General features: G+C 37.8%; 2 protein-coding genes across 3 annotated transcripts; one reads left to right on the plus strand and one right to left on the minus strand.

The window, feature by feature from the left end:
• Nucleotides 1–2,935: 2,935 nt before the first annotated feature.
• On the minus strand, nucleotides 2,936–18,081 carry ampd1 (adenosine monophosphate deaminase 1 (isoform M)). Of its 2 annotated transcripts, XM_028453083.1 has the most exons (16): nucleotides 17,917–18,079; nucleotides 16,383–16,391; nucleotides 15,673–15,838; nucleotides 14,915–15,056; nucleotides 13,253–13,418; nucleotides 12,963–13,182; nucleotides 11,802–11,931; nucleotides 10,090–10,284; nucleotides 8,648–8,779; nucleotides 8,282–8,445; nucleotides 6,647–6,773; nucleotides 6,398–6,561; nucleotides 6,199–6,319; nucleotides 4,445–4,618; nucleotides 3,370–3,480; nucleotides 2,936–3,271 (listed from the first exon to the last, which is right to left on the minus strand). In XM_028453083.1, exons 1-16 carry the CDS (start codon nucleotides 17,936–17,938, stop codon nucleotides 3,116–3,118), a joined length of 2,199 nt encoding a protein of 732 aa, XP_028308884.1. In that variant the 5' UTR covers nucleotides 17,939–18,079; the 3' UTR covers nucleotides 2,936–3,115. The 2 variants fall into 2 exon arrangements, with proteins under 2 accessions (XP_028308884.1, XP_028308886.1); XM_028453085.1 differs by lacking the exon at nucleotides 16,383–16,391 and having other exon boundaries at nucleotides 17,917–18,081.
• A 5,998-nt stretch (nucleotides 18,082–24,079) lies between these two features.
• On the plus strand, nucleotides 24,080–26,983 carry rassf11 (Ras association domain family member 11). Its single transcript, XM_028453086.1, has 3 exons — nucleotides 24,080–24,086; nucleotides 24,273–24,423; nucleotides 25,613–26,983. The coding sequence occupies exons 2-3, from the start codon at nucleotides 24,321–24,323 to the stop codon at nucleotides 26,881–26,883; spliced, it is 1,374 nt and encodes a 457-aa protein (XP_028308887.1). The 5' UTR covers nucleotides 24,080–24,086; nucleotides 24,273–24,320; the 3' UTR covers nucleotides 26,884–26,983.
• Nucleotides 26,984–27,083: the final 100 nt, after the last annotated feature.

Here is a 27,083-nt window from a genome sequence, read left to right on the forward strand (position 1 = left end):
CAGCCAGAGCCAATCGCTGCGCACACAGCTAAGCAGACGCAGACTGCAAACACACGAGTGAGAGAGGGGAAGATAGTTTAGACCGGAGTAATTTGGTGAAGCAAAACGGTCAAAACATTAATTTTATAATTACGGCTCTCTCGATAAGAGCGCGGTATTGAGCGCGTTACTTCCGGTTCCGGGTCCATGACGTCCCAGTGTCAGTTTGTTCGGGTTAAAAAAAAAAGGTCAAAATTAAAAACGTTTTTGTAAATACTTTTAAACACTTGCTGTACGTTCAGCTCACATAAAAATCTTGTTTTCAAATATGTAGAATAATTGTGAATTTATCAGCAGCAGTAGTAGTTTTAATATTTTAGTTAATTTTTTGCAGGCACCTTTTTTGTCCATCAAATGTATTTAAAAGAAACTAAAACTAAAGAGAGAATGTTACTTAACTGTCGAACCTTGTCATAATTTTATTTATTTATATATTTTTTTAAATTAAAAAAAAAGTGTTTATGGTCTCGGTCTCGGCTCCTGGAAGTCTTGGTCTTGTCTTGGTCTCTGTGCATTCTGGTCTTGGGCAAGTCTTGGTCTCGGATAGTGTGGTCTTGAACACAACACTACGTCTTTGTACATCCAACCTTCAAACACGTACTCATTTGGCCATAATTGTCCATAACTGTACTTAAACTCCCACATGAATGCATACTTCCAATGGGCATTGTACTAGTACTGTTAATTTGTGGTGAATTTGTCCAAGAAATTGCCTAAAAAGGAACTATGAACATTTCCCGATTAATTGTTGAATATTTCTGTGTACCTCCTGCAATGTGCTCCTGTACCCCTACAGGGGTACGCGTACCCCTTTTTGGGAACCACTGCTGTAGGCAATCCCCCTTAGTGAGGATGGTTAAAACCAGAGGTCTATATGCACTCTGGGTACTGCTGTGAACATTTTAATCGCTTGTAATAAAGTGACTTTATTCACTTTTTAGAAGGTGATTGTTTTATTTTGTTTATGTTAGGATGAACCTCTGAGATTTTGAATGAATCCTGCAGGTCTAGGGAAGACATTCACACATCAACTCCTGCTGCTGACCTTCAATAGGGACAACACTGGACAGCTCAACCAGAAATATCACTTTTGTGCTCTTTGAATAATTTTGTACTGCTTTAGAATCTCAAACTTCCCTAAATGAATATACAGTTACTTCCTCATGGATATCACACATAACAGAAGAATGTCCTGTTTTTTATATACCATATTTTTCGGACTATAAGGCGCACTATCAATGAATGGGTCTGACTGGGTCTATTTTCATACATAAGGACTATAAGGTGCACCGGTTTGTTGTTATTATTATTATTATTATTATTATTATTATTATTATTATTATTATTATTATTATTATTATTATTATCATTATTAATATTATAATTATTCTTATTATTAAGTGAAACAAAATAGTCAGATAAGTCAAACTTTATTCAACTCATTAACAATAACTCAACATTGTTCAGGTTTAACACATAAAATACAGAACAATACACTCACTTTTTCAGTTCAGTATGTTAAAGCACAGTACAGGTACATATCACTCCGCGAGGCGTCAGACTACAGTAGCCCTAAAGTGCCAAAAATCCATCAAGCAGTGCAGCTTCATAGTTCACCAAAGTTGTACTAAAACATTTTGACATGTTAATTTCATACATAAGGCGCACGTGATTATAAGGCGCACTGTCGATTTTTGAGAAAATTAAAAGATTTTAAGTGCGCCTTATAGTCCGAAAAATACGGTACACAAAATACCTATTTCTCACAAATATTGTTCAAAAATCTGTGTTAGTGAGCACTTCTCCTTTGCAGAGATAATCCATCCCACCTCACAGGTGTGGCATATCAAGATGCTGATTAGATAGCATGATTTTTGCACAGGTGTGGGTTTGCTGCACAGACTGTCAGAAACCATTTCAAGGAAGCTCATCTGCATGCTCGTCCTCCTCATCGGTGTCTCCATCTGACTGCAGTTTGTCGACTCAACCGACTTGAGTGATGTCAACGGATGGAGTGGCCCGTGGTGGCGGTGGGGTTATGGTATGGGCAGGCGTATGTTATGGAAAACGAACACAGGTTAATTTTATTGATGGAATTTGTTTGATTGCACAGAGATACCATGACGGGATGTTTTGTCATTCATCCGTGACCATCACCTCGTGTTGCAGCATGATAATACACGGCCCCATGTTGCAAGGATCTCTACACAATTCCTGGAAGCTAAAAGCATCCCAGGTCTTGAACGGCCACCATACTCACCGGACCATGTCACCCATTGAGAATGTTTGGGATGCTCTGGATCAACGTATACGACAGTGTGTTCCAGTTCCTGCCAATATCCAGCAACTTCACACAGCCATTAAAGAGGAGTGAACCAAAATTCTACAATCAACAACCTGATCAACTCTATGCAAAGGAGATGTGTTGCACTGCGTGAGGCAAATGGTGGCCAGATACTGACTGGTTTTCTTTAAGTATTTTTGTCATTACTATTTTTTTTATTTATTTCTTTTTTTCATTGTCGTTTTGTGTGATTTTTTTGTAGTTTTGTTGTATAATTTTTTTTCTTTATTTTTGTGTTTTTTGTGGTTGTCTTGTGTGGTATTAATGTACATTTGCCTATTCTTGTAGTCATTTTGTGTAATTTTGTTTTTTCTTTTGTGTATTTTTATGTAATTTTGTAAAAAAAAAAAAAAAAAATAGGCCCAAGGGCCGCATATGGCCCCTGGACCACCAGTTGCCAATGTCTGGTCAAACATGAGATGTTAAAAGCTCAATAAACTGCAGCTCGTAGGGTATATTAATGTTCTGCGTTGCCCTTTGCTTGTTGTTAAATTTACTCGTTACATAATAAATCCTTAAGTGTGCATAAATGGTAAAAAAAAGACAGACCAATTATTTTTTAATAACTTTTATTCTTTCTCTTCTTACACATAACGTTTCTTTAGTTGTAATATAGCGTTTGCAGGCGACAGAGGAGAGAAGATAAAGGCGTCTGAACGGCAGGTTCTTTAGGGTTCAGGTGTTTGAGCATTACTATATGAAAAGCAAAAGTCCTGTTTTAGGATGAGGTGTCTACTCTGACTTCAGACCCTCCCTGATGCGGTTGAGCTCATAACACAGGGTTTCATAGCGATACGCCATGCGGATCTGAGCCACGTTGGTCTTACGGATGTCGTTGCCCTCTGGCCCCTCCTTCAGGTAATCCTTCCCCAGGTTGTGGACCTTCTCCTGCAGCGTAGAAAGAAATTAAATGAATGCTTTGATGAATGGCATTAAAACCCAGCATGTCAGAGAATGTAAGGCCTCAATGGCCTGGTGTGTTTTACCTCATGAGACAAGGCACTCTGTATCACGCTGTTCCTGGAGATCTCACACATGTCACAGGTGCTAAGCTTAAAGACTTGTGCTGCGATGGCGTACTCCTCCATCAGGGGCTCCTGTGGGCACAGATAAATCCTCAATGTGTGAATTAAAGTCCCTCTGTTTAGTCAATTAAACTTTATTACGGACTCATTCAATATATTATTGTTTCTCAAACTTCTTTGTCTCAAGTCCTCCCTTTCTCTAATTTCTGAATCCAAGTACCTCCTTTGTCCGACTACAACATTTTGCTTACAAAACTTTTTAAAATGAACTATAGAGCATAGCAATGGAATGAACTAGTGACAACACACATTTTAAAGAATCTCATTTTGTAAATAAGTGGAAAGAACAAGTATTTAGTGCAGTGGTTACCAATCGTTTGTAGTCTCTGACCCCATATTGATATAAAGAATTTCTGCATTTCTAGAGGTAGTTGTAAATCACATTTAAGCACAGATTTTACTTTTTATTTACTTGTTTTTTTTTGTTTGTTTTTTTTACTGCATTTTAGTTTAACTAGATTTATATTTAACAAAGTGAAAGTATAGAAATACAGTTGTTTAAGACTGTGTGTTGTTTTAATTAAAAAAAAAAAAAAAAGATGTCTTAATTTTTCGGACTGACCAAGACTGACACTTCATTTGCTAATTTTTCTCTCTCTCTCTCTCTCTCTCTCTCTCTCTCTCTCTCTCTCCTTTTATTTGTTAATTTTCCACTCTCTCTCTCTCTCTCTGAAGTACCCCCTGTACTGCCATCGCATACCCCTAAGGGTATATGTACCCCCATTTAAGATTAAGAAACATTAAGAAACACAGCAATATATAAATGTAATCCAACCTCATAAGCAAATCACCTTCAAAATAAAAGCATGTTTTTACTCTGTTTTTGCTGAAGCACAGGCCTGCAAACTACTGAAAATGGCTCTGCAACACATTTTTTGGTACATGTGATCATCATCATCATCATCATCATCATCATCATCATCATCGTCATCATCGTCATCATCGTCATCATCATCATCACAATTCTGATTCCGACCTTGGTGTAGTGGAACTGCATGGGGTCATCAGTGGACAACGATACCACCAGGCCTTTCTTGTGGAACTCCAGCAGGGGGTTCTTGGCATATTCCAGAAACAGGCTGTTGTTGCTCAAAGGAGACATGGCGATTGGAAGCTGGGCCAAGAAGTACAGGTACTGCAGGACGGGGCTCTGTTTGGAAGGTATTGTTAGAAAAATGTAATTACTGAGGCAGTTTAGGTTGATAGGAATTATAACAATTACTGGTATTCTTCTCTTATGTAAATGACCAGATCTTGAGATACAAAAGCCGTACTTTAGCGTTTAAATAATGGTATTGTTCACCAGAAAAATGACCCGGCCCTGAAATAGACTTAAAACATTGCCCAATGAAATCCATTTAAACCCAATGGTCTGGGTTAAACTGTACTTGCATTGTGCTATCTGATCCAGAACTGTGGTAAAATTGTATCTACTTAACATGTTTTAACACTAAACTAAGCAGTTAAAACCTGATTTGATATTGAACATCATAGAATAGCAATAGCAAAAACAACAGACTGCATTTGGTGTCTTGGTCAGGAGTTTTTTTTTTTTATCTCCATTATAAAAAAAATGAATTAACATAAACTGTAATTTAAAAAGAGAAACCTATGTTAAAGTGTATCTAAATGGCGAAAGATGCATTGAAAACATTTGGTACAATATCAGTTGCCACGTACTGTTTAAAGTATAATCTAACAAATATGTCTCCTTAAGAATTAAAGCACAGGATCTTAATCTTTACATTTTCAATGCAGGAAAATGGGTCCACCAGTCACTATTGGCAAAGGGTTTGATTAGTTCAACTTTAATTCTTGACCAGAAAAGTCTGTGCTTAAATAAAAATACATAGGATAGGCCACTCAATAATAATGGTAACTCCTGGTTCATATTATGCTACGGTTCATATAGTTTTTTTCCCATTGTAAATTTTATCGAGATTTATGGCTTGGTGAATGGATTATTGTATGGCTGGATTATTGCATTGTTACGGCTGATGCCTCCTGGACTCTCAGCCTGCCCTTCCTCCCTCTCACTTAAAACACCTGATTCACATCAGTATTCAGAGCCCATTCTGCTCCCCACTTGACAGTTTGTAAGTTTGGGTTGAAGATTTCTGGTAGTCTTGTTTTCATATTACTTACTGGTAGTATAGATTTAGTGTTTTTGTAGTTTAGAGAGTGGATGCTGGGTGCATCCCTACTTTTGTTTAGTTTGGCCAGGGTCTACAGTCCCTTTTGTTGCGTTGAGTTATTTCTCATTCTGTTGCTACATTTTAATAACTTTGCTTTAATAAATTGTTTGAAAACCTTTATTTCTGTTATAGCGTCTTTTTAGTTATGGCCCCTCAAGCCTTTGGGTACACATCCTGGAGGGGGCTGTAACATACCTGGTTTGATAAATGTATGGATGAACTGATGGATGTATGTATGTATGTATAGAAAGATATATAGATGGATGTTTTACCTTCTTGAGGTGGAGACCATGGACTGTTGGATGGATGGGCTGACTGATGGATGCTCTACCTTGTTGAGGTTGAGACAATGAACTGTTGGATGGACTGACTGACTGACTGACTGACTGGATGGATGGATGGATGGATGGATGGATGGATGGACTGATTGATGGATGCTCTACCTTCTTGAAGTTGAGACAATGGACTGTTGGATGGACTGACTGACTGACTGACTGAATGGATGGATGGACTGTGGGACGGATGGATGCTCTACCTTCTTGAGGTTGAGACCATGGGAGATGTTGTCAGCAGTCATGAAGGCAGCCAGCAGGTGAGTGACAGCTCCAGCCTCCCCACAGTGAGGTCTGAATGTGAACGTGTTCATTCCTCTTTGTCTGGAGAGCAAATATGACACCGATGTTATTCCTTGGACACAACACAGAGTACGTCTGCTTGTGGGGCTTGTGACTCACTTGCGGAGCTGGTTGAGAACAGTGATGTTGGCATACATGTAGTAGATGTAATATGTATAGGACGGGTTCTTAGCGATGTCCCACTCTTCTGGTTTGGGGCTCTTTGTGCAGAACATGTGTCCGCTGTGTTTGGACTCATCATCCACGCTGTCAAATCCTGTCACCTACACAGTGGCAGAGGACAACAGAGACATCACTCGGCAGCTTCTGTTGCTTCCTTGAGTTTGATGGCCTGTGAATGTACCGTACATGTTTGAGGAAGATGCTCAGGTCTGGGTTGGACTTTGGGTCAATGGTGGCCTGGAATACAGGGAGGAAAATGTTTTCCAGCATCTTTCCAAAGTGGGGCACAAAGTTCCTGCCTCTGAAGATGTCACTGGAAAATAAATGGGGGGGGGAGGGAATTGTAGCAATAACATATCTTGAAAAAAACAACATTGTGAACATGAAGGGCCTGTACTATGAAGCTGGATTAGAATATCATGGATATCTCTCGGTTAGCTTCACCTAACCAAACATTCTCCATCACAGAGCAGCTGTACTACGAAGCAGGCTATCAACATGCTCACTCAACCCAGAGATTGCAGCGTCAAACCAATCACAAACATGGAGAAACTGTGTAGAGCAACTATGTCACAATTAGGGCTGGGTATTGCCAGGTAACTTGCGATACAGTATGTCAAAATATTCTTTGCTCACAATAATGATATCACGATACAGCGATTATAGAAATTTGGTCCATGATACATTACGATATCTGTCACTGAAAAAATTCAGAATGCGACTGCACTGAATCCATTTCACAGGAATTGCAAAACATTGTCAATCAATTTCACATGAATGACAGCCTAGTAAAACAGAGCAAGTAAGTAATCCATATATCCACTCCTCACCTATTGTGTCTCATTGTACTGTGTATGCACTGCATTATCTATGTGTATCATGTATATATATATATATATATATATATATATATATATATATATATATATATATATATATATATATATATATATATATATATATTGTCATGTTTTGTATGGAGCAATTTAAAAAAATAAATAAAGAAAATAAAGAAAATTTATATTTGGCGCCAGTGAATCGAAACGTATTGTAAGACGAAACCTTGAGATATATCGCGTTATCAATATTTTGGCACACCCCTAGTCACAATTGAATAATAAATCTTTAAAAATATGAATAATTAAAATTCATAGTTTAGACCTAACACAACACTGTCAGCAAAAGCAGGAAGAAAGGAATGCAGGCAGAGAATTGATGACTGTTAATGCTTAAATTAGTGAAATTATACAATATGAATTCATGGGAGAATAAACGGACACTGATCAGTTTTACTTCACTAAGGCACAGACCGTGCCTGTGGCTCTGATACATCAAAAGGTGGACAATATTTGTATTTTATACAGCCTGTATTATCTCACAGGATGAAGGCTCTCAGCATCACCACACAATACATGAATTAATTAATTAATTGATTGGTCAGGAGGTGGGGCTTTCATACTTTTTATTTATTTTTATTTATTTATTTATTTATTTATTCAGTTCATTTCCGACATGGTTGCAATCACAAAAATTCACTTTGACATTCAGAGCAAAATCACATCATCCTTTTTTCTTTTTTTTTTTTTGCTCATATCCTAGGCAGAATAAAACCTACTGCCGACCAGGTTAGTCATTCAGCCTAAGTTACCATAGTGATTGAGCCTCGTAAGAAGTTAACCAGCGTCACAGTACAGGAAACGCGGAATAAATCCTGGAAGTTAGCGCGATAAGAGGAAATTCAGTTTCGTAGTACAGGCCCAAAGAGCTTCACTCTTATCTCCATCCTTGCAGTTGTTTTGACCAACTCTTTTTCTCACTTACTAAATCCTGGGAACTTGAATCATCCATTTGAGGTGGGGGGAGTAGACTCTCTGCCGTACAAACCAGGATGACAGTTTGCTCCACTCACTAGAATTGCAGCCATAGATGGACAGCCGAGGTTCAGCGTACTGATACTTCGACTCCTCCAGGTCACCGGCTACTTCCTGGAAAAAGTCCAATTAAGCACATATCACTCAATGTCAAGCTTTGTCATTGCATTCCACATGTATCAGGATTTCTCTTTTAGATGGCCAGGATCAGTGACTAGAAACTAAGGCAAGGCAAATGTATTTGTATTTGTATAGGGCATTTCATGCAAAAGGCAGTTCATTGTGCTTTACATGATTAAAAAGTGCAACAGAAAACCTTGATGATGGTAGCGAAGTACTCTCCATTGATGTAGTTCTCCGTCTTCATGTACAGGTCGCGCAGCTCGCTCGCTCCCACGGGGTTGTATTTTGCGTTAAACTTGTCAAAACGCTGGAAAGTTTGTCTACCCTTGACAAAACAAACAAGAAATCAGATTCAGATCAAAGATTCCAATATTGAATGGTGAATTACATTTTTATCAGGCATGATGTAGGCCACATGTATCAATAAACTGAAGATTATTTGCCTGTAAAGAAAAGGTTGAAAGGTGCGGTTCAAAAGTCTGTTTTGATCTTACACAGAATGATCTGAATTGAAAAAACATTCCTATACATTCATTTACAGCAGTGGTTCTCAAACTGTTTTTTGGCTCAAGTACCCCCTTTCTTTAACTTCTGAAGGACCCCCCTTTGTGTGACTACAACATTTTGCTTAGAAAACAACTATAGAGCATAATGATAGAATGAAGAAGTGATACACATTTTAAAGAATCTCATTTTGTAAATAAGTGGAAAGAAACAGTATTTAGTGCAGTGGTTCCCAACCGTTTTAGGATTGTGACCCCATTTTGATATCAGAAATTTCTGGCAACTCCAAATATTATTTTTTTTCTATAATTTTTACTGCGTTTTAGTTCGACTAGAACGTGTGTTGTTTTAATTAAAAAAAAGAGAAAAAGAAAAAGAAAAAAGAAAAAAGAAAAAAGAAAAAAAGAAAAAAAAAAAAGAAAAAAAGAAAAAAGAAAGAGAAAAGAAAAAGAAAAAGAAAGAGAAAAAGAAAGAGAAAAAGAAAAAGAAAAAGAAAAAGAAGAAGAAGAAAAAGAGGAAGAAAAGAATAATAATAAAAAAAAAAAAGAAAAAAAAAATCTATTTTAATTTTTCAGAAATTTCAGGCGACCCTTCCCCCCAAGATTGAAAAACAGTAAATTAGTGGCTCCTGAATAGATTTTTATCATTTTCGGTCATATTACGCCTGTGGTTGGACCAAGACTGACATTTTATTTGTTAATTTTTTCTCTCTCTCTCTCTCTCTCTCTCTCTCTCTCTGTCTGTCTCTGTCTCTCTCTCTCTCTCTCTCTCTCTCTCTCTCTCTCTCTCTCTCTCTCTCTCTCAAGTACCCCTGTAGTGCCATTGCGTATATCTAGGGGTACACATACCCCCTTTTGAGAAATACTGGTTTACATGACTCCATATTTCACAATGTAATGTACAAAACCTTTCTGACAATGATAGAGACCAATTTTAAGACATTGTTTACAGTGAGGATCAAAACAAACTTTTGACCTTTGACCTATTTTTCAAAACAAATTATCTTTGAGGCCGACACGTGTCTTTTTCTGATAAAAAAAAAAGACAAAACTATCATCTCCAGCAGCTTTAAGCTTTTTTAAAACATTGCATTAGCTATTTTGACATAGTAGTCACATTGACTGAACCTACAGCATGCACATCCAGTGAGTCCACAGTGAGATCGTAGGGATGCATGTTGAGGGTCTGGAAGAGCTCCTTCATGGTCAGCTCTTTGCCCTGAATTTTGCAGACCACTCGCTCTGCATCTTCACGGTAAGTCTTCTTGATGAAGCGCAGCAGGTGTTTCTGGTTCATGCAGGCAGCAGCATGGATGTGAGTGTCCACCTGTAGAAGAACACAAAGTGTTGAGTTTACTAATGTAATACACATATGCAGTCATAGGGGGCGCTAGAGTATCCTTAACATATTTAAATTCCATTCATATCACCGTCACATGTTTATTCAACTGAATTTACTTCTTTGGAATTTTACAAAAGCTCTAATCAGGGTCGGGGTCAATTATAATTGTAGTCACATAATTTGTAATTAATTACAATTACAAGTATAATTGTAATTGTAATTTCAAAAATCTGTAGCTGTCGTATTCATAATTAAGTTGTAATTGAGTTCAGATAATTGACTTAGTAATTGTAATTGCCATTCAAATTCTATGTAACTATGTACAGTTCTACATATACGTAGTTAACAGTTATTAAAATATGTTTCATATCAAGCATTCCCACATTTTACTATTTAAAAAAAATAAATAATTGAAATCGAGAGGTATACCGACACAAAAAAAAAGGCTCAGATGCCCACACCAAAAATATAAAAAACCTAAATTTCCATCGATAAGAAAGCCTAATACAGCAACCAATAAATAGGAAATGAATTAGATAATAGATATTAGTTTTAATGCTGTGGCTCCATTTATATACTGTGGCTTTTAAACCGTACTGAGAACTGGCATTATTGTTTTTGTATTTTTATTTATTTTAATCTCATTTTCTTATATTTGTGTAAAGTTTTATAAGCTCTGTACAGCACTTTAGTCAACGTCTGTTGTTTTTAAATATGCTCTATAGATAAAATTGACTTGACTTGTTTTTAGTCTATTTTACAGCAGACTTAGGAGCCCTTATCATAAGAGAAGCCATTGCTTACAGAAAAAGTTCTTTTTTTCAGGCTTAATAATTTATTAATTGTAATTAAACTTTAGTAATTGAGAACTTAATTCAAAAATTGATTTTCTAAGGATAAAGGATAAATGTAATCAAGAAAAATGCTGGTCACTGTAATCACAACTGAGTTGTAATTGAACATGGATTATTGAAGTCGTAATTGTAATTTAACAAATGGGATTGACCCCAACCCTGGTTCTAATGTATTCAAATACATTTAATTTAATTCCATCCAACTAATTCAATTCAATGTATTTTTGGTTTTATATATTAAATCAAATTTGATTCACTTCGACTTCATTAGATTAGATTAGATTATAATTACGTGAGTAGGTGATGTGTTTGAGGGCTAATAGATTGATTCAACAATATCAAATCTACACAAAGTTTTTCCAACAGGTAATTCAGACACGCCACACAAACTGATGTACATGTTTTTGGATTGTATGTATCGGCAATACAAATGCAACTAATAAACATGCAAACATTACGTATAGAATGGTCCCACATTTATAGCCACAAACCCAGAATTATAACCAGAGGCAGAAATGCTAACCACCACACTAACGTGCATTTCATTTTGCATGAATCTTTGTAAAACGAATGAATATCCTCTTCTTTTCAATTCATTCATCTGTCCACATTCATCTTCCACACGTTAAAGAAAGAACAGATGTTCACCTTCCTGCAGTTGTAGAAATCCCTGTGAGGATTCAACTTCAGCTCTTTCATCTCCTCCATCTCATTCAGCATCTCATGCACATTGAACTTAGACATGAGGAACTTCAGGCGACGGTGAGTGTAAGTCTTTCTGTGACACAAAAAACATTTTTTTACTCAAATATTCATCATATCTGAATGCTTCACTTCTACATAATTTTTAACTGCACTTTTCTACCACCTGGAAACAATTTAATAGAGTTATTTTCTTATTAAAAATCACTTTCATGTGGATATATATATTTAAAAACACAGGTTTAGAACAGCTTTTTTGATTATTTATTTATTTATTGATATTAAAATATTAACTGGGGAAAAAAATGCTCTGTTTAATTTATTTATTTATTTTTTTTTGAAGTTTAAGTTAAAGAAATATTTTCACTTGCTTTATTTTCAATTGACTTGAATTCATTAGCGTTATTCTATTTAAAAAGTATTTGCACATTTTGACAAAGCTTTATTTCTAAACAGATGTTTTTGTGGAAAATAAATTAAGTTCCAATTGTGCAAGATTTGGTCTCTTCCTTTTTAAGTTTATACATGAGATGTTTACTCATGTATGGAAGGGGAAAGTGGCAAGATTATTACCAAAAATAAACGTTCGGAGTGAAAGTAACTAGAAACTTTTACTTTGAGTACTATTTAATTGAGCTACTTTTTATTTATTTGCACTTAAGTATTTTATCTATGACTTACTTGCATTTGAAAATTTAATCTATGACTTACTTGTATTTGGGTATTTTATCTATGACTTAATTGTACTTGAGTAGGATATGTCATTACTCTTTACACCTCTGCACACTAGTAAACCAAAATCAAGTTCATGTACTACAACATTGACTACAAGTCGAGCTTAATAATGGTTGATGTCAATAACATGCATGTGCCACTCCCAGCCACCAGAGGGCCCTCAAGAGGCCAATGATGTATGTCTCTTTCCAAACTATAACATAATATAACTTACTAATAGAATAATAGAAAGTTACTTATATGTGAAGGAGTTAGGACTCTCTCTGAGTTTGACAAAACAGGGGTTTATAAAATACAATATTTCATCTAACTACAGGACTTACAGGAGTTTGAACTACAATAGCAAAACAGTAACCTTGGTTCCAGACTCACGTTGGGCCTTGTGCGATGAGAGCAATGAGGAAGTTCATGTCATCAATGAAGGTGTTGAAGTCTGGGCTGGGCAGGTCTTTGGGATTGTGCTTATCCGCAGCGGCGGCATCAGCGTACACGTAAATAACGCCATCCTTCATACGGGCAACGTAGCCCAGGTTCTCCGGGAGGTTCGTGGTATCGAATGGGTCTTCTCCGTTCTGTAGAGGAGGTGTGAAGACTGAGGAGGGATGAGTGGGATAAGTGAAGGTGACTGAACTAGAAGATGTTCATACTCCAAGCTTCCTCACCTGGCTGAACCTGATCCTCGGGTTTGAAGATCTCTCCCTCGATGTCTCGCAGGTACTCGGAGGCGGTTCTTGGGAAACGCTGATAGGCGAGTTTCATGTACTTTTCCCTGATGGTCAAAGCTCGGTACAGACCCTTACATGAAAGCTCAAAGTCATCCATGGTCACCTGAGAAACACAGATTTCACACCAAACTTCAGTATTTAGAAGCTACTGAACAAATTCTTAATTAGATTTTTGTAAAACACATTATTATAAAGTTCATCCATTATTTTCACACACGTGCTTTACTTAATACCCGAATACATTTATTTTCAGCAGAAAAAAGTATTTATGGAGTTTAGATACTCTTAAATCTCCAACTCAATACACAAGATCATCTTGTATCTGATAGAATTACATTGGAATAGCTTTTCTTGGATGAGAAATGACACAGTGTTGCTAATTTAATCAGATATTATATGTAATATCTAAACCTAATATGTTTTTTACCAGCGAGAGATTCCAAATAAGCTGCAAGAAGATATACTAACGCTGTACAGTCCTCAGGCTTTAAAGGTCAAACCCAAAGTCATGAAACCTAAGACCTGTCAGGGTCTCAGATGATCTCCATTCATGGGTCTGTGCTGGTGTCAGAGAAGCTGTATTAACACTGACCCACAGACACATTATATACCAGAACCAACTTGACCAAGGTCTATGTTGGCACGCTGAGACTCCAAATGATGATGTGTTTCTAAATAACGTCTTCCCTTTAATGCCTCAGGATAATGACGTAATATGATGATTATTGTCTGGATTATTGAGTACTGAATTAGACCTACTATTCTCAGATACTTGGATAATACAGAAAAAATATTTGTCTTTTTTTTTTAGAAAATTAATTCACTACCATTCAGAGGTGAAAGTAACGGATTTCAAGTACTCACTTTACCATAAGTGAGTTGCTTTAATGGGTACTTGTACTTTTTAAAGTATATTTCTAATTCCAGTCATTTGACTTGTACTTAAGTACGTTTTAAAAGAAGTAAAGTAATTTGTTACACTTCTACACTTCTATATATTTTTTTGTTTTAAAATGATCAACAAACATTGTGAAACTACAAAACATGAAATGACCAGACAACACTCAAACGCATCACATCATAGCCAACCAAACAAATTAAACATAATGCACTGCATTGAATAATGTTTATTTTCTCAGTTTTAGAGTTTATAAATGTAGCTATACTTAGAGTCTAAAATTTTTTTTTTATTTGAAATTGAAATAATTGGTGTTATTTTTATCTTTGTGGGGAAAAAAAGAAGTTGCAATTGTGGTAGATTTGGTCTCTTCCTTCTTAAGGTTATACCTGAGATGTTTAGTGTATGCAAGAGAACTGTGAAAGTAACTAGTAACTTTTACTTTGAGTTAAGCACTATTTAAATGAGCTACTTTTTACTTTTACTCTGAGTATTTTATGAATGACTTACTTGTACTTGTACAATTTCAATGAAGTAACAGTACTTCTACTTGAGTAGGATATACAGTATCAGGACTTTGTATACCTTTACTACCATTGTATCCAATTATAAAAGTTTTAAAGTTCTAGCTTTAAATTTAGGATCCATTTTCAACCAATCGTCTCCTGTGTCTTTATAAAGCCGTAAAAAGAAAACTGTACCCCAGCTGCATAGTCGCCAATGATGCCCACTCTCTGAAAGTCCGGCACTTCCAGGTAAGTGGGGGTGTCCACTTCCACTGACGTTACATGGGCGGCCTGACGAGTTGACGTTGACACGGCCATGGTTCTGCAATGCTTCTTACTGAGGATAAAATGTAAAAGTCACCATGTAATGTTGCAATGTCTATAAAGATTATCAGACTGTCAAAATAGTGCTTCTTTGGTCAACACCAACATGCAATGGTAGGGCGCACTTGCTATGTGAAACTACACAATTGTTGTTAGTTAGCCTAAAGATGTGTTGCTGGGTCCAAGTGGGCCCACAGTAGAAGGTAAAGATAACAGAGAAAACATGAATTGTCTTTTAGATGAATAACTAATTGAGTTGTAGATATCTCAGCACCTCTTAAAACAAATATTCAAGGAAACTCTAAAATATTTTGTTCTGAAATTGTTGAAAGAACTCTACTTTTTTTTTTAAATCCTTCAGTTTTTCTCAAACTATTTCACAGATTTTCTTCAAATGAAATTAAAATTTGTGGCAAATTCCATATCTATACAATTGTGAGCCACAGCCTGCAACAATCCGGCACTTTTGGCATATATATATATTTAAGTGAGGATCATGCAAGGACTAATATTTTCACTTATTGTTTGGATGATGTTGGTGCCTTACATGCTTTATATATCATTTATACATGAAAGTGCAAACAGTCAAGCAGTCAAATCAAAAAGTGTTAAAAATCTGATGATCTCACCGTTTCTGGGCATCATCATCGGTGTGCAGGTGATGAGCCATCTCCCGGTGCATGATGGGACAGTCCTCAGCCACATCAAACATTGAGATTTCATCGCGGACGTCTTCGCCTTTGGTCTCAGATGCAAAGACCTGCTCGGCGAAGGCCCTCATTTTGTCATCGATCTCTGTCAAAGGCGTCAAAATAGCAAGCTTTCAATTCCCTTTATAAATAATGTACTCACGCAACATGATGCAACAATCAAATTAAGCTAACCAAGCCACACTCACGCTCAGCACCTCCTGGTTACTGAGCTGAGCTGAGCAGATTTGACAGATTACATACAATGGAGATCAATCTTTATGGCGTACAAGGCATTAATTACTTGAACAAATTCGAAAAAGACACTCGTGCAAAAACAAACATTACACTACCAGGACAGTAGAAAAACATTAAAAGCCTTTTTTCATACGTAACTCCACATCCATTCTCCTGTTCCATGCATACAATCACTCAGAATTCTAACAAAGTTACATTAACTTATATATTTTTTACTTAATTTTTTTAAAAGTCATCAATCTTAAATGGCTGGAGTTATAAACCAAGTTGAAAGAAAGCAGAAAACTAAAGAACAGCATGTGCCAAAGACCAAAGTCATGTTTTGTAGTGCAAACACTCCAGTTTGGAGCATAAAACTAAAGAGTTTTCCTTTTTTCACTCTTAATACTCACTCTGTCCATCTGATTATTCCAGCAAGAGAGATGCATCACCCAGAGTAACACCACAAAAAAGTGTTCGAAAGGCAGTGGTTAGAAAGTGTTACAATGAATGTGTTAAACAGGAAATAAGTTCCAATACTTCAACAGAAAATAAAACAGCCTTTACAATATTGATCAGAAATCCATGCAGAGATAAATGAGCAGGAAAATTAGATATCAGTGATTCAGGCATTTTACCAGTAAAACAACGACAGGGCACTGATACATGAGGACATGTTGAGGAGGCTACATGATCGTAGTAATACAAAGGAAGTGAAGGAGTCACTTTTGGTTTGAATGAAGCAGGTAAATGAAGAAATACAAAGTGCATCTTAAAGCAGACGTGATGTCATGGTTCCGGTGTTCTCTTGTATCCTGCTCACGTTTGAACTTCTGAGGATGCATCTTTGTACAAAGCCAGCTGCTGCTAATGCATCCTTGTGAAAACTCAGTGTGCTGGTTGCAAAAACATTGGCGTTCAGAGGAACAGTTATACACAGTGTAATACATAGAGTCCATTTGACTATTTTAATTGTAATCAGGGAAAGCAAAACATGGAGGGATTATATTTGAAAACAGCAACGGAGAACCAATGATTGCACAGAAGAAATAGACCAATAGAGAAGATCCCCTACGGAAATCATCTGTAACGGCTAAAATAAATCAATGGGACACAATCAATGAGTGAAATTGAATCATATTTGATGATTGATGTTGCCATTAGATATATCTGGTTTACAATATGTGATAAACATCAATTTACTGATTCATATTAATGTGAGTAATATGCAATGTTGTCCATTCACCAACTCTAACTGATCCACGAAGATTCATTCTTCAAGTACTCTTATTGTTTTTCTGTTTTTTTTTTATTACTTATTGAGTTTTCTCTACATTCTGGAGCATAGTGTGAATTTCCACTTACTACTTAACTGGTGAATGTTAGTCTAATACTATTGTACGCCATGCCATGGTATTTGAAGTGGAGAAATCAAATGACGTGTACCATAAGAAGCTACAAGATTTTGACTAGATTCTTCTTTTCTAGGGCATGTATTAATAATAATATTATCCTGATGTTTCAACTGAATGGATTGATAATAGCTACAACCTATTCACTATGATGCGAACTCAGTGTGTACTTCATATTGTAACTTTACACATTTTAACACCAATGAACTTGCTATAAAGCTGTCAGAGCCGTGCTCCTTAACAATAGATAATTTATGATCCCAATATTACAGACGATGTAACGTACATGACACAGTGACTTTAGTGTCGCCTTTGATTTGCATTCAAAGCATTTCGCTTCCTTCCACGTTCATCAATCTCAAGTTGATGACACAACCCTGAATTGGTTTCAGTCCTCTTCTTGTTTTGGCAAAGAAGTACCATGCATGAAAACAAAACACTCATGAGAAGTTCTTGATCAAATTTTGACACCATATATTTTTCAAACAATCTAAGGCAAGTCTTTGAAATGCTACTTAAACTCACTTGAACCTACCTGGAACCAGGACTTTCGGCATGTTGAGGCCTATTCGGTGAAATTCTCCCAGAGAAACAGCAAAGGGTGGTCAGTCGCCACTGTACGGTCGGGAAGTGAAGAACCCAGTGCTTGGTCTGTGCAATATTAGGCTCCTTGTGCCCTATGTGTAACCAGAACCCGCTGTGCCAACATGGAGCATGCCTTGAAGTAATAGGGAACTCATATGTGTCGAGATCTATTTTAGTTTAGGTGCGTGTGTGTAGGGTGTCCACCAAGGTTCCACACAGTGTTTAGACAAAGGCGGGTATGTGTGTTTGGAAGGTTTGGGTTGTATAACGTCTGCCCCTGATAGCAGCACAAGCTGCTGCAAACATGATAGGGAGATACTTCGATGAGTGCTCAGGGTCTAATGTTGCTGGCACAGGATGGTTTTCTTTCCATTGAAAAAGATGACACCATTTCTATGGTTTCTATTAGAATTACTTTCTTTTGTCAACTTCCTATAAATCAGCTTGGTGTCTATGGTAAAATAAGATCCATTATCAGTCAAATGAGTTTCAACAGGCACATACTGTAAAGGTGCGTTCACACCAAACGCAACTTCAATGACTATAGTTGCTTAAATCACCCATGATGAGTCGCTTGAACATAGTCGAGCTTTTTGCATGCGTCATCTATCCCAGTGACATGAAGACCAAGGGGAGAGACGTGGGGATAAAGTCATTGCTGATTGGAGGTTACAATTTTCAACTTTGAGCAAATTTCATCCACTCAGATTGTGTGATTGAGACGCTAGAATCAAGCGAGTCGCGTCCCTTGACGTTGCGTCATTTCCATTGATTTTGAATGTAATCTATTCGCAAGAGTCGCTGAAGTCGCATTCGGTATGGCATGCACTTCCAAAATGAAAAAAGCGCATCACATCAAACAGATTAAATGTATCGTAATGGATGGTTTTTCTTCTGCATTAAGGGAGAATTAACTCACAAACGCAAGATTGTTTTTAACTCCACCATAAACATTTAGTTTTGTTGACAAATATTCATGTGACTTGAACTTCAGAAAAGTTTTGCACATTCCATTGTGGGATTTGGAATCCTGTGGAAGAATAAAAATAGGGCGCGGAAGCAAAAAAGTTGTGTGACCGATTCTGCAAGGATAGTCTAAGCCTGTGCTGACACAGAGCAAGTAGATTTTGTTTCGCCTTAACTAATATAAAATGTCTCACGTTATTATGTTAAATGTATGAAATAAGGTCAGACTGCAAATTCAAACTTACATTTCTGATATTTAGGAAATGTTTTTACTTCATTCTTACCAGAAATTCTTGTGTTTTTGTTTCGTTGCCCGACAAGGAAGACAGTGATTGGCTTGATGCCATTTATGTCAGTCCCTGTAATATGACTCAGCGATACATTTGATTTCGGTTGTATTCTGGTATTTCCATGGAAAGCCATATCAACATAGTAATAATTTGATTACAACTACTGTTACATTTTTTTTGTGTTTTTAACTGTTTACTATTAATAGGCTGGAATTTGTATTCAGTTCAGGCCTTTGGACTGAATGACCAAACAATAATCTTGGCAGTATAGTTGGAATTTTCTATTATTATATCTGTTGACAGAAGTTCCTATTGAATTCAAAGTTAAGTAGTTTGAAATGGGGTTTTTTTTTTCTAAATGTTCAAAATAAAATGCTTTCTGTAACTGTCCCCAAACAGCAATGAAATCTGGTGAAAGAATAAATCTGTGGTTAGTCCTACAGGTCAGTGCAGCTAAAAAACATGACCAAGACATCTATTTTTAGGAGATTCCAAATGTCAAAGTTCCTTCAACACTGCAGTCTGCACAAAATGCTGCTAACAGATATCATTTCAATCCCATGGTAGGTTAAGTGTAGATATTGGTGTAAATATCAATCAATTAAAAATGCATTTTTAACCTAAATAACCAAAATGACAGATAAGTAGTGATGCTCTTGGGACGGCATTAAAATAATTAAATGAAGGAATGCATCAATGAATACTTTGCCTATTCACTACAATAAATTGATTAAGAAAAGAACACGTTAGTTCATTAATGCACAGACAGTACGGAGTAAAGTATATTTGCTGTTGCTTTGCTTTGCTTTGTTCACAGATAAAAAAATACCTTTTAATCTGACAATATTGGAAAACTACTTAGTAACAAACTTATTATCCAAACAAACCAAATGATGTCGTTCAAATACATATATTTTTAAAACCTAACATTAAGGTTCGGAAAAATGTGAGAAAGCTTTTTGAAATCCTCAAGATATTGTGTATTTATTTTATTGAGATCTTGACAGTGTTTGTTGGCCATGAGAAAACTCAAAACCTTACATGTGGTTTGCATGGAAAGAGCAGTGAAGTGAGTTCCAGTGCCTTCTCAAATTACACGTGGCATCATTACATGGACTGTCATACATGGCTACCACGCTGGGACAGGTGCAGTTTGCACAGCTTCTGTTATGGAAAGTGATTGCGTTGGACAGGCTTTTTCTCTTATTTTAAAGCTTCGAGTTAAATAGTTTTGGCCAAGGCACAGATTATATGCTAAGTTGATGTTTTGTTTATTCTGACAAGGTTTTTCAGGAAATGTTTATCTCCTGACATGTTTCGACTGTCAACTGCCAGTCTTCATCAGAGGAGTTTTGCTGAGACAAAACAGTGTTGCAAAGTAAATCTGGGGGTGTCCAGTGCAGAACTGTGTGTCGCGCTGAGAATAGTTCTTTCCATCAGAAGTCAGCACACCATAACTTTAGGTAATTTACATAACCCTGAGTAATATGAATGAGATGTCTCACTATGGGATGCACGCCCATGCTGGCAGACCTCAGAAGCAACAATCTGATTGGCTAGTGAAACGTATCCGCCCGCCACAGGTAGTCCCACCTGCCATAAGTAGCGCAGGTGTACGCCATTCAAAATAAGCACCTCTTCTCATTCGCCCAAGCAAGAAGGGTTGTCTAGTGAGACATCTCACTCATATTACTCAGAGAACCGGGGTTATGTAAATAACTTAAAGTTATCTTTCATAATCTTTGTTCGATGTCTCACTATGGGATGTGGTAACTCCTGTATTGCAGACAAGCTTATTAAGCGTACACCAGCCCGTAGGGCAAAGGTGTGTTCCGATCAGGACATCAGAACCATGCGTGCCACGCACGGCTGCAGACCCTGACTCGTATAAGCCAAAGCAATCGCCTCCACCACCCAGTGGGACGGGCGCTGCTTTGTGACAGGTTTCCCCTTATGAGTATTAGCCCAGGAGACGAACAACTGATCGCTCCTCCTGCAGCTCCCTGTCGGGTCCATGTAAGTGTGCACAGCACGGACCGGACACAACATATGAGGCCGCTGCTCACCATTAGAGGCAGAAAAGGCCTTCGTCAATAGGAGAACATGAGCCCACCACCTTCAACACAAAGGCCGGGTCGAGCTTCAAAAACATCCTTACATTGTCGAGAAGAGCTGAGTGCATAACGGGTGCACCAAAAGCGCATGGATGTCACTGACTCGCTTAGCTGACGCCAGAGCCAGTAACAAAGCTGTTTTTAGAGACACAAACTTTCATAAAACGGCAAATCAGCGGGTGCTGGCTTGCTGTTTTCTCCCCAAAGCCCACGTGATAGGCAACGATTTCTGCCAAAAACCCTCTCACTGTGGAGAAGGCTTTTCATTTGTCAATCATGTCCCTCAGAAATGACAAAATCACTCCTCCTGGACACTAAAAGGAGGTGTGTCCCTTCTGGTGACTTCATCCCTCAAACACTCTTCACTTACAATTGTGACTTATATAGATACCTAGTGGAGGAGGCTTGAGCACTCTGTATAGTGGAAATCACACGCTGTGGGAATCCCACAGCTGATACATTGAGCTACTCAAGGTCCACACCCACAGCACCAAGCACTCTGGTGCGGGTGGAACACCATCCCCTCACCCTGCGACAGCAGGTTCCTGCGCAGCGTGAGCTGCCAGGGTCAAGTGCGCAGTAACTGGTAAATCTCCGGCAGCCAGCGCATTGCAGGCCAATGTGGAGCCACCAGGATCAGTATGTGTCCGTGCTCCCTCACCCTCGACAGGGTAGGGGCAACAGTATGGAATCAGAACAGTATCATAATGAATGAACTCTTGCAGGGTTTTTCATGAATGCACAATGCTTTGTTTCACAGTTGTATTTCAGATTCACAAATGCACACGATCTGTTTTGCAAATATACATTTTATACAAACTTGTAATATAAATTCTGAAATGCACACGCTCTACTTCACAAATATTATTTTGAGGCACACTTGTAGTATCAATCCACAGATAATGCAAATTGCTGAATGTGCATTTACAAACTGCTTCTGTGCTGTGAAACATCTGCGCATTTGTGAGAAAAATCTGTGTGGTGAATTTTGAGACTACCCTGACGTCGTGGGTCAACGAACGTCACCATTGGCTGATAAAACTGATTGACAGATTCATCAGCCAATCAGGTGTGTTTGCTTTTAGCCAATCATATGGCTTCTTAGATTTTCTCCACACTTTTAAACCAATTGCAGAGGTATTGATATGTGCGCATGCGCAGTGTTCAAACAAGAGTGTGGAGAAAATGTAAGAAGCAAGTTTGCATAAAATATATATTTTTGAAACAGATTGTGTGCATTTGAGAATTTGAAATACAACTGTGAAACAAAGCATGTGCATTCGTGGAAAAACCCTGCGAGAGTTCATTCATTATGGCACTGCAAGCTAGCTCTGTTATTGATTAATTCTGATTGGCTACATTCCACGATCTCACTCTCTGTTACTACCTTCCCCAACTACTTACCAATTCCTGACAAAAGCTGAAAATATTGAACAACTTCTGGCAGAAAAAAAGTATGAATATTTAAATTCATCACAAGATGATTTATTGTTGTATTTGGTGCTACAGTATATAAAAATAATTGAACAGAATTTCATTCCAGACTTTTCTTAATCAACTTGAGTTCGGCACAGAAATCATGGAAGGTTCATTCAAGTCTTTGTACACTAAAATGGCTCATCCATGTCTTTTTGGAGCTTGCTTAAGGCCAAAGTACAACAGAAAATCAGGAAACTGTAAAATGTTCCTGAAAAGTTGCAAAAATATTTAGGATTTTTAAGATATTTAACTACAAAATCACAAACAAGCCCTCATCCATAATTTAACATAATGTACCTCATTATTTCCCTTCTTTATTAGCAAACATTCTCAATAGCTCTTTGCAGGACATACTTTATTCTGGATTCATTAATGGGTTAATGCTGATTGATCCACAGATGGAAATTATTTGTCTACATGAATCTTGTCAGTAAAGTTGGCTGGAGGACTGGAGGGTCCGTGTTCTATTGCAGTATTATTATAAATATTATGTGGGCTTAACCTTAGACACGTTAATCCCAAATACCTGCTTTAGGTACAACCATTCACTCATTCCCTCTGTTCACAGCCACCACCATTATAGCTAAGCTTCACACTTGTCACCATACTGGCTGGATTACACAACATAATAAGCACAATTTATTCTACAACCTCACATCTCACCCTCACTGCAAAACAGTCTATTCTTCCCCACCTTTTCTATTTCCTGCCTTGAGTCTCTCCTCCCTGCTCCCTTTCCCCTCCCCTTCCCCCTCCCCCTCCACTTAGGTGTAACACTGCTCTCCCTTTTTATATCCTCCCTATAATAAAAGATTTCTTACCCTTCCTTAGGGAGGGCTGGTGATGGTCACAATTAAGCAATAAAATAAATCAATGTATTTTATTGCAATAACAAAATATGCATTGCTGTCTCATAATGATTGCACTTCCTGTGGTGTTGACCTTTGACAGCATGTGCAGACAAGTAAGAAAAAAATAATAATAATAAAATAAAAATAAATAAATAAATATTATGTCAGTGCGTGCTGCCCTTTTCAATAACTAAAAGGAAAAAAACAAACCACATTTCTATATGAAAAGTGGACACAAAAACATGTTTTTAATCTGTATTTTATTTTTTTCCTTAAAGAAAGAAATGTACATGATACGGGAAGAACGACATTCCTCCAGGGCACAAATGCATTCTGGTATTTTAATTGATCTTAATTGTTCAACAGTTCCCCCTTACCACAAGATTCCTCCTCAAAATCATCCGACTGCTGAGCGCAAAGGTAAGTAAAATATTTATCTGGGAATGTTGTTTTTTTTTGTTTGTTAATTCAACCCCTGACCAATCTGAACATAAACTCTCATACTTTGGCTGCGCTAAAGCTTGACCCGCCCATGATGGGCCGACTGATTACAGAGAATTGTTAAATGAGACTCATTTGGCCGTCTCCACCACTTCCTTCTCACAGAGGCAACAAGTGTTCCAACACTGTCCATGGGTTTCTAAACAGGGCCCAATGGAGGTGAAGGTGTTTGTGGATGGTATCCAGCGCGTGGTTTGTGGCGTTACAGAGGACACGACGTGCCAAGATGTAGTCCTCGCTTTGGCTCAAGCCCTGGGTATGTGTGTCTGTGATTTCTGCTTTAAAATTTGAATATTTTCTAGTTCCTGATCCGATGTGGCAAAAGTACTAGTCTACAGTACTCAAGGAGTATCAAAGTATAGATGCTTGAATAAAAAAAATACTCGAGTAAAAGTATTGAAGTTGCTCCCTTACTTGGGTAAAAGCAAAAAAGTACTTGCTACTAAATGTACTTTTGATCTTTTAATTTTTAAAGAACTTGAAGAAAATTGGTACATGAAAATAAATTAAATTTGTTACCCTTCATGAGAATTTAGCATTCATTATAGTTTAAGTATGTAAATAAAATGTTTCAAGAAAAAAAAAAAAAAAATGCAAATGCTCAATTAAACCCAGAGGAGCTTTAAGTTTATTTCTTTTTTAAAAACTTAAAAATATGAACCATAAAACTAAGGGACCTGCCTAACAGAAAATAGCTCAAACTTCCAACATTTTTTTTATTTAGCCTCAAGAGAATCATGTTCTCCAGGCTTCTGGAATGGAGACGTGCCCTTTTTGGTCTAAAAATGTGTCCTACTGTGCTGAAAAGTCTTTCACAAGCAGCTTTGCTGTTGTTGGTTTGGTTTTTTGATGTTGTGACATAATTTTTGAAGGTCTTAAAAGTAACGAGCTCATTTATAAAATGTAAGGAGTAGAAAGTACAGATATTTGTTTAAAAAAAAGTAAGGAATAAAAGTAAAAAGACACCATAAAAATTAGAAAGTGTCTATTTGTACGGTTGCCATACGGACAACCCCAGTGCTATTAGTATGTTTACCGAAAGCGTCTTAGGGTTAAGGTTAGGGTCAGGTTATAACCCTATATCGTAACAATTTTTAGGTTTAGGGTTAGGTTTATTATTAGGTTTAGTCTTAGTCAAGTGACCTAAACTGGCCGATGACTGACCTATCACATGACCTAAACTGGCCAATGAGGGGCGCTGCTTACAGATAGAATGTCGGTATATTGTTACAGCAACCGTACGGATAGCCACTGCCTAAAAATAAACACTCAAGTAAAGTATAGATACCAGAAAAAAGTACAGTAACTAAGTATTTGTACTTCTGGTCCCTGATCAGAGGGTAGTCAGTGTCATCTCAAGTGTCTGTGGTCATAGTGTTATAGATAAATAGTGCATAACCATTATGTTTGTCTACTTGATATATCCAACTCTCCTTCCTGTTCAGGTCAACCCGGACGCTACACCTTAAGAGAGAAATTCAAGGATTTTGAGCGTTGCATGACACCTGATGAACACCTCTTGGAGACTCTGGAGAGGTATGGTGAGCAGGCCAAGGACGTCCAACTCACATTACTCCATAACGGGCCGAGCAGAGCAAAAGTCGGCCAGTGCGAGCCTTGCCCACCGCTTAGGAGAAAATATGCAGGTGGTAGAATGCGGCGGAGTAGTGGTTCGCTGAGTTTGCAACGTCAAAGTTTACCGTCGTTGAGCACCTTGAAACAAGAAGCAGAGCCGAACCAGGAAGAGCTGAAAAGACCTAAACGGAAGTCTTTGTCACTGATGGAGGAGGCTAGGGAATGGCTGGAGAACTTAGGGAAAGGAAAGGTCTACAGCACCTGCAGTGAACACAGCAAGAAAACTGAAAAAAAGAACCGATTCTCTCTGGATGTTTCTCTCGCTGTCGATAAGATGAGCTGGGTTGAAAGCAGCAGAAGTAAAGCCAGAGGCCAGAGAGGTACGCAAACATCCTGTTGCATAGGAAACCAGACGAGGTCCAAAGACAACAAACGCTCCGAGAAAAGTCCAGAGACTGAGGCAGAGCAGCTTAGCAACGTTCCAGGGGGAGATGAGAGAAATCACCTGAGAGAAACCATCATATGTCAGCTCAAGTATCTGCAAGACTTGCAGCTGCAGATATCGCACATCGACCGACAGATTTTAGAGCTCGAGGAAAACCATAAAGCTCAGTGTGCTGAACAGGAAGCTCAGGAGGAGAGGGAGCAGATGCAGTTTTGGGAAAATGAATTACGGGCTGAGGAGAGCTTTGAGAAGGATCTGCAGTGCCAGTTCTTTCAAATAAAAGCCAGGACTGTGGAGTGTAAAGTTAAACTGGATGAGTACAAGCACAGGTTGGAGGGATTGGAAATCTTCAGCAGTTCCTCTGACGTTCAAAAGGATTTAAATTTAATTTCTAAAGATGGCAAAGAAGACTCAAATGAGTCGTCGGCTGTTAAATCCGAGCATGAAAACCAGCAACATTCTGATCCAGATGAGAATGCAAATGTCAACAGGAAGTTCCTTCCCAAGGAGGACCTCAGTCCTCCTCACGCTTCGGTTCCTCTCAACCAGATAAGAGAGCGGCGGCCCACGGGACCTACAGAGCTGAGGGAGTGGTGGACACGCTGGTCAGAAGCTCAGAGCTCTCCATCACACACCAAGAAGAAAGTGATTCACCGCTCTGAACTCACCATCTACCTGTGCAGCACCAAGGTCTGAAATCAACAAAACAGACATTACATTGACTGTTTTAAAGAAACGTACAGTATATATGAACATTTCATAAAGTGTGCCTAGATTATTTTTTTTTGTGTGTGTTCATTGGCAGAGGTGAAAGTAATGGACTACAAGTACTTTGAGTTGCTTTTATGGATACTTGGACTGTTTTGAGTATATTTCTAAATAAGTAATTTTACTTG

This window comes from Gouania willdenowi, chromosome 7 (assembly GCF_900634775.1).
Source record: "Gouania willdenowi chromosome 7, fGouWil2.1, whole genome shotgun sequence".
NCBI lineage: Eukaryota > Metazoa > Chordata > Actinopteri > Blenniiformes > Gobiesocidae > Gouania > Gouania willdenowi.

Coding starts and splice junctions, on each gene's coding strand:
- ampd1 (XM_028453083.1), bottom strand. CDS start 17,938: ATGCCGAAAGTCCTGGTTCCAG. Junction 11,932..12,962: donor CTCATCGCACAAGGCCCAAC/GTGAGTCTGGAA, acceptor TTTGTGTCACAG/AAAGACTTACACTCACCGTC. Junction 6,320..6,397: donor GTTCTCAACCAGCTCCGCAA/GTGAGTCACAAG, acceptor TTTGCTCTCCAG/ACAAAGAGGAATGAACACGT.
- rassf11 (XM_028453086.1), top strand. CDS start 24,321: ATGGAGGTGAAGGTGTTTGTGGATGGTATCCAGCGCGTGGTTTGTGGC. Junction 24,424..25,612: donor CGCTTTGGCTCAAGCCCTGG/GTATGTGTGTCT, acceptor CTTCCTGTTCAG/GTCAACCCGGACGCTACACC.